The 13,608-nt window shown below is 31.9% G+C and overlaps 1 protein-coding gene across 1 annotated transcript; it reads left to right on the forward strand.

Annotated features, from left to right (window-relative positions):
- The first annotated feature begins 729 nt into the window (after nucleotides 1-729).
- On the forward strand, nucleotides 730-4,145 carry LOC112792710 (protein LIGHT-DEPENDENT SHORT HYPOCOTYLS 10). Its single transcript, XM_025836049.3, has 2 exons — nucleotides 730-1,416; nucleotides 3,870-4,145. Exon 1 carries the CDS (start codon nucleotides 766-768, stop codon nucleotides 1,390-1,392), a length of 627 nt encoding a protein of 208 aa, XP_025691834.1. The 5' UTR covers nucleotides 730-765; the 3' UTR covers nucleotides 1,393-1,416; nucleotides 3,870-4,145.
- Nucleotides 4,146-13,608: the final 9,463 nt, after the last annotated feature.

The following is a 13,608-nucleotide window of genomic DNA, read 5'->3' on the forward strand; positions in this document are numbered from 1 at the left end:
TATTGAGTTACAAAATGAACATTTTTCATACTATTTAGAATAATTATCCGAGTATTAAGAATAATAAACATCTTTTCGAAAAATTAAACTAATTTTGGGGTTCACCAAGGATTGAATCTTAACCTTTTGGATTTAGCGCTCTAATACCATGTCATGATACCACTCATCCCAAAAGCTTCAGCTGATGGAAAAAGGTAACACTAATGATTATATCTCTAATATCACATAAACTTCCATTGGACACATTATATAAATATTCCATTGGCTCTTCATACTTTCCCTTTTTATTAAAGAAAAGTATGAGGAGCTAATGAAATATTTGTATAATGTGTATAATAGAGATTCATGAAGTATTAGAGATATAATCATTAGTGTTATTTTTTCATGATATGGTATTAGAGCTCTAAATTCGAGAGATTCAATAACCCATTATACACATAATCATTAGAGATATCATGATATGGTATTAGAGCTCTAAATTCGAGAGATTCAATAACCCATTATACACATTGTACAAATAGTCCATTATTTCACTAACGGGATCCATTAATTAATAAAAAAAATAATTTTACATAATTTTATACTACTAAAAATATTAATAATAACTAATTAATAGTTACAAATCACAAAATTTACTAATCTCTACCATTCTTCGTAAAAGATAATGGCATAAACATATGTGTTTAAATGGATGAAAATGTAATTAAGAGCCTTATAGAGTGATGATAATTAGTAATTAGAATTTAGAAGAGAAGAAAGGGAGCAATGAAAGAAGGGACCCATGCGATGTGTTGTCAGAAGAGAGGGGAAGTTATATCCATGATGTGTTCTACGAAACACTGCACATTTGTAATTTCTAATAACCACTACATACATACAGTAGCCATGTCCTCCACTGAACAGCCCCAGCCGCAGCCGCTGAGCCGCTACGAGTCTCAGAAGCGGCGAGACTGGAACACGTTCGGCCAATACCTGAAGAACCAGTCACCTCCTGTCTCACTCTCCCACTGCAACTACAACCACGTTCTCGACTTCCTCCGCTACCTCGACCAGTTCGGCAAAACCAAAGTTCACCTACACGCTTGCATCTTCTTCGGCCACCCCTCTCCTCCCGCTCCTTGCGCCTGCCCCCTCCGCCAGGCTTGGGGCAGCCTCGACGCCCTCATCGGACGCCTCCGCGCTGCCTACGAGGAGCACGGCGGATCCCCTGACACTAACCCCTTCGGAGGCGGAGCCATCCGCCTCTACCTGCGTGAGGTCAAGGACTGCCAATCCAAGGCCAGAGGGATCCCTTACAACAAGAAGAAGAAGAAAAAGCAGCACCACCAACTTCGCCTTAAGGCCACCGCTCCTACTATTGCAAAACTACCTTTCAAGGATTTCACTTCTTGAATCTTCTCAATACCATCTTCCATGGTAAATTACTCTTTTATCTTTTATCAATGCCTCTTCTTAATTGCTGCCTTATCATAAGTCCAAACAAAAAAAAAAGTTATTAAATCAGTTATTTTTAATATATATTTTTGAATTTTGTTGCCATTATATTGTTGGATGCTAAAAATTGTGTCTTTTTTTTCTTTTTTCTTTTTTTTGAGACAAATGGTCTTTGGCATGCCCTTTTAATTTGTCTTGTGACCTTTTCAATCATAGTGTTTTTATACTGAGGTAGCCTAATAGAGAAGATGATGAGGGCCACTTCTTCAATTTATCTAACTTATGGACATGTATGAATTTTGGTTTGTTAAGATGACTATTACATACTAAGAAAATTTTTTGAACTTTTAAAATAATAATTCCGTTGGTATCATAATTTTTTGTGCTTTGTATAAAAAATTACTTTTTTGTTTAACAATTTTAATCTTTTTTTTAAATTAACACATTTAATAATGTTCAATGAAAAATGTACTTATTTTAATTAAAATGTTCATTGTTTTCTGATCTTTTAAAATTGAAGTATTGAAATGCACATGATGTCAAAGACAAAGAATTATAGTGTAATAAACTCATTATTATATACCTTTATCCACATTTTCTTGTATCACATAATGTTTAGAAAGATAAAATAAAATCACATTTTAATTAATATAAAATTTTAAGAACTATATATGATATCATGATTAATGAACTCTGATCTAAATGATTTATTTTAGTATTGAAAGTTTTCTCTTCTTAAATCGATTTAACATTCTGTTTTTCAGAAAAACAAAATATATATTTACACTTAAACTTGATATCATACATGAGCTTTTTAAATACTAAATCTACCTAGCTAATTAATATAGTAGGTTAAAGCTTTTGAGAAAGTGAGACCTTCACTTCTTCAAGTCTCTATATCTACTCCTCTCCCAACTTCTATTCTATATATCTCAAAATTTTTTTTTTATTATATTGAGTTAATAATGTGTAAGAAAGTATTTCCTTCTATCATAACAATACAAGTTTTTAAAAATGAAAGAAACCTGTGTACTTATTTGGATGCGATTAAGTTCGTAGAAAAATATTTTTTCAATAATTTTTTTTTATTTTTTAATATATTTGATAAATTTTTAGTAGTAAAAATAAAAATATTTAAAAAATAAAAAATTGAGAAGTTACTATTTATATTTTTTAAAATTTAAAAAAAAAATATTTTTTACATAATAAATAAATAAAAAATATTTTTATATTATTGCATCCAAATATAGTTGATAGATAAAAAGATCTTTTTACATAAAATTATTTTTATTTTTTTAAAAGATCTTTTAGAAAAAAGTTTAATTACTCTATTAATCCTTATAATTTTACCAAATTTTTAATTAAGTTTCTATACGTTTTTTTTAATGGATTCTTATTGTAATTAGATTATTTTTATGTCAGAAATATTAAAATTCATAAAATATTTTTCTCAAAATATATGTAATTAAACATTTAGTTAGGTTCTTAATGGTACCTTTAATTTGTAGATAAATATTCAATTAATTTTAACACTTTTTACACTAAGAAAGAGTTATAATTACAAATTAAAAATAGTGTATGGACTTGATTAAAAAAAAAAATAAATATTTAATTAAAAATTTAATAAAATTAAATAATTAAACCAACAAAATAACTCAAAAAAATATTTTTTTTAGAATCCCACCAAACAAGCCCTATCACATGTTATTATGAATTTTAGGTATAGTGAATTGAGACGAGCAAACTTCATCTATAATGCTAAAGAAATAAAATCTTAGGATTTTCATATCATGAAGTTACTTAATAAAAAATATTTTAAGTTAATAAGATAAAGCACGTGAATGATTGTCTTTAACAATAGTTTAATTCCAATATAATCATAAAATCTAACTCACCTCAAATATTCAAATACACAAATACTTTTGGCCCAAGTTTTTCTTGGTCACCTAAATCTGTCTATTGAATTACAATCTATTCTTGCTGATATATATCAGATTTTTATGCATTAATAGCTCTTTCTTTAAGTGTTTTGTGTTGTTTAATTTAAAGGCGTGTATATATTAATCCTTTAGAATTATACTGTTGTGAACAAGTTATGGATCTCAGGTTATTTATGCAAAAATAGTAAATAAAGGCCAATGTCATATTAGGATGACTTTGAATATTAGCTAGACCAACCAGAACCAAGATGATTGTTTTGAAGGATAATTTTTCGAGGAGAAATTAATTATTTCAGTTTTTAGCATAGAAAAGTTGTCATTTTCTCTAAATATGAAAAGATTGAGTTTAAGTGTACATGATGCAGCCAATATTTTTACAGTCATTTTCAATTACTTTAATTTGTGTTAAATCTTTTAGAAAGAGTATTGCACCAAATTATCTTAGTTGGAAGGGTTATTGCAAGTAAGCAGTTACTTGAATATTTTTGCATACAGGGCTACAAGGACAAATTGTTGGATAGGACCTGACAATTTGATAAGAGCATCATCACCATATATGCCACTTTGTAGTTTGGAATATAAGAGTAATAATCTTGTTTTACCAGTTTAATCCCAGTAAATTAATTAAAACTTGCATGCATGTTGGCTAGATCATATATATGATGTACAATCTTGCATTGCAAATTTGCAATGCAATTTATTATGTATAATTCTCCCAAAAAAACATAAATAATGGTTGCCTAGCTATATACCTAGTGGGCTTTACTGTTCTATGTATATTTTAGTGATAGTTCCTAGTTTAATTTCCTGCTATCTGTTTTATTAAAACATCAGCGTTCAGCTTTCTTTACTTTCGTACCATCTTAATTCATGATACCTTTTTCTTAACGTTTTATATTAAGCTTCCAATTTTTTACAAGTCAGTGCCTGCTATAATAATAAGGGATTGTATAAAGGCCAAAGCTATGATACAATATATTGAGAAGTATTAAGGTTTAGTTTGATAAAATTTTTATTTTCTAAAAGTAGTTTATAAAAATAAATTTTTAAAAGTTAATTTTTAAAAAATGGTAGTATCTGTATTTGATAAATTAAATTAAAAATGATTTTTTATTATAAAAAAGTCGTTTGATACCATCAGATTTATCAACGAATTTACTAAAAAATTTTACTGAAAATCTGTTTATCGTCGAATTTAGTGGTAAAATAAATCCGACAGTATAAATTTTGTCGATAATTATTTATCAATGAATTTTTTATTATGTCGCTAATTACCGACAGATTTAGTGGTAAATATAAACTTTTAATGTATTATATTACATAAAAAATTAATCATACCAAACTATTTATGATATTAAAACTAAACAACTTCTAATACTAATTTATAACACAGTTTATTACTGCTATATTTGTAAATTGTATACACTTTATAAGCTTAAGACAAAAACATGGAATCCATATGAGATTGAAACTACAGCACGATGTCTCCCAATCTTAAATTCATTGTACATAGACTATATGGAGACGATGATGGGTCACAGATTTAAAATATTTTTTAGAGACAATATCAAAACGAGAATGATAAAATTATGAGCAACATACACTTTTAGACATGTTATCATATTGCTTCTCTTCAATATTAGGATGTCCAACATTCAAATAATCAATTATATAAATATAAAGACATAAGATGAAGACTGAAATTGAAATTAAAATTTTTAAATTCATAATCAGACATAAAACTACGATGGATTAGAGATTTGAAGAAATAATAAAAGCGGATATTTATATAACATACATGCTTGTTACATAAATCTAGAAAAGCTTACAGTATATCTAATGGAATCGATAACAAAGAAGAGGCTTTAACAAGAATAATTACAGCAATAACATGTATGTATGAAAATTTGAACCGTATTAAACAATCAAAAAGATATTTGAACTCGATCAATCATGCTAAAAAAACAAGGAAAGATCTAAAGCGCTAAAAAGTCTCGATCACCCAACAAACAATAACAAATGTATCATCATCCTATTAAATACTCTAAGAATACTCAAATAATAAGAGATTTAAACACGACATAAAATAGATCAATCAGAACAAAAAAAAAATAACAAATGTATCCTCATCCAATTCAATTCATTAAGTAAAGGAGGCAAGTAGCAATAGTATATATATGTATATGTATATCTAACAATTAAACAAAAAATAAACAAACCCTAAATCTCAAACAAAAAATTCAGCATAATTGCACAAACAATTGAACAAATAGACATACAAACTCGAAAGATTAACAATTTTAAAAAAATTTCAAATAATGGAACAAATCCTAAACCCCCAAATGTTAAAGGAAATTCAAAACAAAATAAAAAGAAGGAAGAAATGACGAGGTGGTGATGATGAAGCTGTGGACGGAGGCCGCGACGATGATGAACAAGTGTGGAGCAAGAGGTGGAGGTGCTAACGCTATTGCGGGGACAACGACCAACTATGAGAGTGAGTGGGGTGGCGGTGACCGACGAAACGGTAGCGAATGGTGATGATTGGGGGGCTGACAGTGAGAGAGAAAGAGAAAGGTGAGAGAAGTGAGGTTGATGATGTTGGAAAAATGAAAGGAAAAGGTACCCAAATTTGAATTTATGGTCAATTTTATCGGCGGATTTACCGTGGAAAAAATTTGCCAGTAACGCACAGTCTGCGACCAAAATGACGCGTTTTGTTTAATTATGTTACTGTCGGATTTTTTTGCCCTTAAATCCGATGGTAATGATCGCAGTAGTTTTTCTTTTTTTTTTTACTTCTAATTATTACTAGCGAATTTATCGTCAAAAAATTGAATCCGACGGTAATTTGTATATCCAACGAATTTATTGCCAAATCTGCTGGTAAATTCACCAGTAAATTCGCTGATAAGCCCGCCGCTAACATCCGACGCAAAATCCATTTTCTTGTAGTGTTTAATAAAGACAAATAACAACAAATGCGTTTGGCAAAATAATTTTTAAAATTTAATAATACTATAATAGATATTAATGTATGAGGTTGTATTAGACATTTTAATTTTGATAAGCACAAGCCAATAACTTTAAAAAGCTTTCCTTAGGTATTTTCAAAAGTACCACTAACATTTAAAAGATGCAAGTATAATAAGCACATGAATTTTTTTATCAACAATGCTAGGGAACCAAAAGGGTATTAGCCAAAAACCAGCCAAATACCTCTGGGTGAATCCAAAATCTCTACGAGTTAATATATATGAATGTTTCTTCTGCTAAGTATCAGAATGTTTCTTTTTCATACTAAATGGATGTTCTTTTATATATTTTTCAATTTTTTTTTGTATTACAAATGTGAATGTCTCTATTTCTTTAAGAATTTCATATTTTTTAAAATTTTATAGATATTTAATTATTTTTACTAAAATATAACTGGATATTTCTTTTGTTAAGTATTAGGATATTTTTTTCATATTAAATAAATATTTTTTTATATTTCTGTAATTGTTTAGTTTGCAGTCTCTTTAATCATCAAAACGACACCTAATATTCCAAAATGCAAAGAGCAACATCGTGATGATTTCATATGAAATTGGAATGATTAGCTTAGCGTATCCAATTTTTAACCAAAAAAATTTAAAAAATAAAAAAGATATAGGCATAGGGAGTTTAGTGGAACATAGAGCCGCCTAGAGTACCCCCAACGCATTCTGCTCCCACAGGCCACAGCTTGACCTCACCGACCTCGAACCCGAACCCTCTCTTCGTCTCACCGCCCCAAACAAGACCCAACCCATTCGATTCATTCTTGCCTATCGCACCCTTCTTTATTCTCTTCTTATTCTGTTATTCATCAAAGTAACACCAACACCACACAAATCTCTCACATTTCTCAGCTACTATTTTTTACTGTGCAGTCACCACAACAACATCAATACGGCTCTGATAACACATCTGGTTCATGAAGAGGAAGCGGTTCTTATTGACGGTGGTGAATTCGACGAGCCAGATGTCGGTGATAGAAGAGGAGTGGATCGCGGTGGGGAGGCAGAGAGGGCCTGACAGTGAGAGAAAGAGGTTTGTGTGTGTGATTGTTGGAGGTGGATAGGTTAATATGAGAGAGAAGAGGAAGGTTTTTATAGGTTTCAATTAGGTTTACTTAATCAATTTTAAATTTTTTCATTTTGAATTTAAAAAATTTAAAATTAATTATTAATATAAATTAATAAGGTTTTGTTTAGTTTTTGACTGGTAACCTCTTGGTTCCATATACTTTTCCACTTTTTATTTACCAAACGTAAAACGATGTGCTTGTGCTTTTGAAAAGCACAACCACCTTTTCGAAAAGTTTTATCTAACAAAGTCTAATTATACTTTCAATTTCTCTATACATCCAAGTTTTTTTTGACAATAATGTCCAACTAAATTGACCCAAAACCAACAAAAATCAATTTTATTAGTGAGAGTGTATTAGACATGCTCCAACTCTCCACTAACGCATATCCCACATTCTTTAATATGAATGCCTCATTTTCTTCTTTGCGTGTTTTCTGCACGTTTTTTTGTTGCTGCTGCTATTGCTGAATTTTTTTTCTTTTCCTCCTCATCTTTTTAGTGGTTTTGTAGCATTATGTATTTTTTTCTTTTTTTTATTCTTATTAAGAGGGTAAAACAATAAAATTTATGAGAAGATAAAACAAGAAGGAAAAGATGAAGAAGAAGAAGAAGAAGAAGAAGAAGAAGAAGAAGATGATGATGAATTTTGAGTTATGCAGAACTTATCAGAAAATAACACCGAAAATTTTTAATGGTGACATAGAAGTTTCTCAATTTTGACACCAAAATTTCTTAACCATGACATGAATTCTTGTTAAGAGGATGAGAGGATGAAATAATAATTATGAGAATGTAAAACCAAAAAAGGAAAAAGAAGAAAAAAAGAAGACAATGATGATGAAAGAGAGTTTTGAATTGTGCATAATTTATTAGAAAAATAGCATTAAAATTTTTTAACCGTGACATAGAAATAAATTTCTTAATTTTGACACTGAAATTTTTTAATCGTAATATAGAAATTTATTAACTGTGTCATTTTTAACTAAATGATGTACTTTTCTGATCACCAAACTAATTGGATGGTATTGAATTCATATATAAGAGCGAGGTTTAGCCATTTCTGTGTCATTTCCAACAAATTAACGTATTTTTTTTATTCTAAAATATATTTAAATGTATTTTATTGGTAGAGTAAATTAAGGTTTTGGACTTTTGATTCTTTAACATTTTTTTATATCATTTATAAAAAATTTATGTGTTATTTATCACTAAATTGATTGTGTGGTATTAAAAGTATTAAAATGAAGAAGAATAGGAGGATAAGAAGTTTTGAATTATGTAGAATTCAACATAAATAGCATCGACATGTTTTAACTGTGATACAAAAAGTTTTTTAATTTTGACACAGAAATTTTTTTAACCCTGAATTCGTGATACAAGTTCTTATTAAGAGGGTGAAATAAGAATTGTGAGAATGTGAAATAAGATGATGATGATAAAGGAGGAACGAGAGTTTTGAATTGTGTAAAATTTATCAGAAAAATAACTCTGTAATTTTTTAACTGTGACATAAAATTTTTTAATTTTGACATTAAAAATTTTAACTGTGTCATTTACAACTAAGTAAATTGTTAAATTAATTGTGTAATATTTAACTAAAAAGAAAAAGAAGAAGATGATGATGATAATGATAATAATTAAGGAGATAAAAAAAATAAAAATAAAAAAAGAGGAAAAATAGTAAAAAGAGAAGGAGAAGGAGAAGGTAATAATAATAGTAATAATAACAACCACAATAAAAAAATGAAAAAAATATGTGTACAATAACTTAATTGGACTTAATTTGCTTGGTCGTTGTAGAGCTTTTTTTTTTCTTTTCTCCGTACAATGTTTTCTTCGTCTTAAATATACAGCATTATGAACATGAAATTTGCACCTTTTAGAAATGGTGGATGTTTACGAGTTTTAATTTGCAAATGATTGTGTTCGAGGTGAATATGGAAGAATGATATAATTTTATCATTTTTTTAGATGAGAAAGTATAGAGGAATAATGCCTATTTTTTAATAACTTATAAGTTAATTGTAATTTTAAAAATCAAATGTTGAATTAATTAGATTTAACCATAATTTTAATTTTTTATTTTGAGTAAAGTATTGTTTTTATCTCTAACGTTTGGGGTAAGTTTTAAAGTTGTCCCTAACGTTTCAGTCATCCTATTTAAATTCCTAACGTTTCAAAATTGACTCAATGTTGTCCTGCTATTAGGGATCCGTTAACAGAATTGACGGCGAGACAAAATTGAGACGATTTTGAAACGTTAGGGATTTAAATAGAACGAAAATGTTAGGGACAAAAACAATACATAAAAATAAATTTTAATTTAATTTTATCCTTCAATAATATTAATTTTTTACTGTACATAGTATTTAATTATTTTTTAATTTCATCTAAAAAAATTACACTTAATCACATTACTTTTATTTTAAATAAATTTATTTTTTTTATAATTTTAAAAAATTTTGATATATTAGAGACAAAAGGTATAATTTATATTTTATTGGATATATATTATTTTTTTCTTTTCTGCAAATTTATATACTAGTCATTCTACAAACATTTCATGATAACTAAAAATCTTTAAGAATAAAATTATAAAAAAATAATTTATTTAAAATGAAAGTAATATGATTAAGTATAATTTACTTAGATGTGATTAAAAAATAGATGAATACTATGTATAGTAAAAAAATGATATTATTGAAGGATAAAATTAAAATTTATTTCTATGTATCATTTTTGTCCCCAACGTTTTCGTCCTATTTAAGTCCTTAATGTTTTAAAATCGTCTCAATTTTGTCCCACTGTCAATTCTGTTAATGGATCCCTAACGGCAGGACAATATTGAGCTAGTTTTGAAATGTTAGGGACTTAAATAGGACGATTGAAACGTTAGGGAGGACTTTGGGACTTACCCCAAACGTTGGGAACAAAAACGATACTTTACTCTTTTATTTTTGAATCATTTTTTCAAACGACGTCACTTTCCGTCTCTTTGCACCGTCCTCCCATTTCTTCTAACCGCCTGCCGTTCAGACTTCCGCCGCTATGTATCCACAGTGTGTCGCTGATCCGCCTACACAAATCTCTGCCACCATTGGAAGGAGAGCCTTCGCGAGGTGCCCTTCTGTCCACGAGGTGCATGCCCGGCCGCGAGTACCGTTGTATCGCGTTAAACATGCAGCCACTGCAATCACTCTCTTGCAAACCTGCGTCACCGCCGTCAGTACTGTATCGCAACCCCGATGCCCTCGCAACTGCTGTCTCATTATTTATTTCTTATCAACTAAGTCGGATGTTCATTTTACTGTGTATGTGGATGGTTTTTTTCATTCTAAAGTGGATGTTTATTTGGGTATACCATTAGTCTTTTACTTGATTTGCTTGATTCTGCATGCACATGCTCTGCAAGTTTCTTTTGTTATGTGGTTTGGATTAGATCTAGTTAAATTTTGCTTGAATTTAAGTTGGGTTTGAGTTACGCCATTTAAACATAGTGCATGGTGGTATTTTGGTCAACTTGTTAGTTGTTTCTTATCAACTAAGGCAAATGTTCATTTTATTATATATGCAAATGGTTTCACTAAGATATGTATGTTTATTTGGGTCATACTATTTGGGTGAACGAAGTAAAACGGCACGCGATGAAAGTGACAGAGACATGACACAACGACGTGGAAGCAAGGGTACAGCTGCAGTGTTAGAGCAGAGGCGGAACAAGGCCTCTAACTTGGCGATGGTGCGACGTCATTTCGTTGGTTTCGAAATAGATAGAACAACGATGCGCAAAAGATGGGAAGAAGACGCAACTGTGCTGGCGATGACACAACAGTAGTGGTGCAGCGTCCAAGCAATGGAAGAGTTGCGATTCTCTTAGGCGGGTTAGCAACGGCGGACGAGAGCGGAGCTAAGAAGATTCGTTTTCAACAATAAAAAAGACGGCAATGAGGTGATGCAGTGAAAAAACAGGGTTGAGGTTAGGAGCAGGTGAAAATAGAGTTTAAATTAGTAAAAAAGATAAAATAAGAAAGTGAAATAAAAAATACAGTAAAATAATGTTCAAAATTTCAATTGTTTAACTAGCGAAATTGTTCTTAGATGTAGTATTATGGTGCACGAGTATTTGTCGGCGACGCATCTCTCATTCACGTTTATTGATTTTAATTTTTTATAATATTTACTAAATATTTAAAAATAAAAATATAAAAAAATTGTACAAAAAGAATGGATTAATAGAATAAATTACACAACTCTAAAATATGTAAGCCGTGAATGAAATTTTATATTTTATTTGGAATTATACTATATATATAAATAACGGCCGTGGATTTCTTACTCCTACATTTTTGTAGGTTTATCATTAACCATCATAAAAATAAGGGATAAGTACTTTTTTCGTCCCCAAGGTCTGGGGTCGAAATCAAAATCGTCCCCGATCTTTTTTTTTTATTAAAATCATCCTCAACGTTTAAAAACGCTTTAAAATCATCCTTTCCCGAATTTTTGGACTAAAATACCCTTATCATCATCATTCTCCTACCACCACCACCACCACCCTCCCTTCCCTAACCCCCTCCCACCACCCCCACCGCCGGTCTCCCCTCCCCTCCTCCTCCCCCTCCCCCTCCCTTCCCGCCTCCCCCACCCCTGCCCCCACCCCATCCCACACCCGGTTTCCCCTTTCCCTCCTCCTCCCCCTCCCCCCTCCCTTCCCTCCTCCCCTGCCCCCACCCCCACCCCCACCCCACCCCCGGTTTCCCCTTCCCCTCCTCCTCCTCCTCCCCCCTCCCTTCCCGCCATCCCCACCCCTGCCCCCACCCCTCATCATCATCATTCTCCTCTTCACCTTCACCACCACCACCACCACAGACACCACCACCACCTTCACCACCACCACCTTCACCACCACCCCCACCCCCACCCCCTCACCTCACCCCCACCCCTCAACCCTCACCCCCACCCTCACCTCACCCGCCACCCCTCACTGCCTCCCCTCCCACCCTTCAACACCTCACCCCCCACCCCTCACTGCCTCCTCCCCCACCCCTCAACACCTCACCCCCACCCTCACCTCACCCACTCCTTCACCCCCCACCCCTCACCCACTCTTCACGGTCATCATCATCATCAACAGAAAATTCACAGATTTCAACAAAAATTTCACAGATTTCACAGAAAATTCACAGATTTCACATAACAAGAAGAAGAAAAAGAAGAAGAAGAAGTGGTGGTGGGTTGATGCGGTGCGGTGCGGCGGCGAAGCAGCGGTGACCGGCGCAGCTCGTGGCTCCATGGGTGACGGCGTGAGGCGCGGATCTGGCGGCGAGGCGCGGTGGGGCGCGGCGGGATGAGCACGGCGCGACGGCGGTGCGACCGGACGGCGTGGAGCGCGGCCCCCCTTCCCCTCCGATTTTCTTTTCCCCCTCCTCCCCCTCCCCTTTTCTCGCGGACTCCCCCCCACCCCCTTTTCTTCTTTTTATTTATTTATTTTATAATTATTTTATTTTATAAATTTTTAATAATAAAGGGTAATTTGGTAAAAACAAAAAAATAAAAGTAGAAAAGGACGATTTTATAACATTTTGTAACGTTGAGGATGATTTTAATAACAAAAAAGTTCACGGACGATTTTGATTTTAACCCCAGACCTTGGAGACGAAAAAGTACTTATCCCTAAAAATAATTATAAAATGTACCTCTTTTTTTTTTGAAAAATTTATTAAATAGATTTTGATCCCTTTAACTGTTGTTATTTACACTTTTCTTCTATATCTTTTAGTTTCAGATTTAGGCTATGTTTGGTTGAAAGGAAAGAAATAGAGAGGAAAGAAATATAAAGGAAAGAAAAGAAAGGAAAGAAATTGAGTGGATTTTTATTTTCTTTAGATGTGTTTGGTTGGAAGGAAAATAAGAAAGAAAGAAATGTTATAAAAAGACAATCTTATCCCTATATTATAATATATATTAAAAAAAGTGAATGGGTAGTATTGGAAGTAGAGAGAGAAACATTAGTTTTTTCTCCATTTTCTTTCCAATGTTGGAGAGAAAAGAAATTGATGGGCCCCACCACTTTTTTTTCCATCCATTTTCTTTTCCCTCAATTTTCTTCTCCAACCAAACA

The sequence above is a fragment of the Arachis hypogaea genome, chromosome 13 (assembly GCF_003086295.3).
Source record: "Arachis hypogaea cultivar Tifrunner chromosome 13, arahy.Tifrunner.gnm2.J5K5, whole genome shotgun sequence".
Classification (NCBI taxonomy): Eukaryota; Viridiplantae; Streptophyta; class Magnoliopsida; order Fabales; family Fabaceae; genus Arachis; species Arachis hypogaea.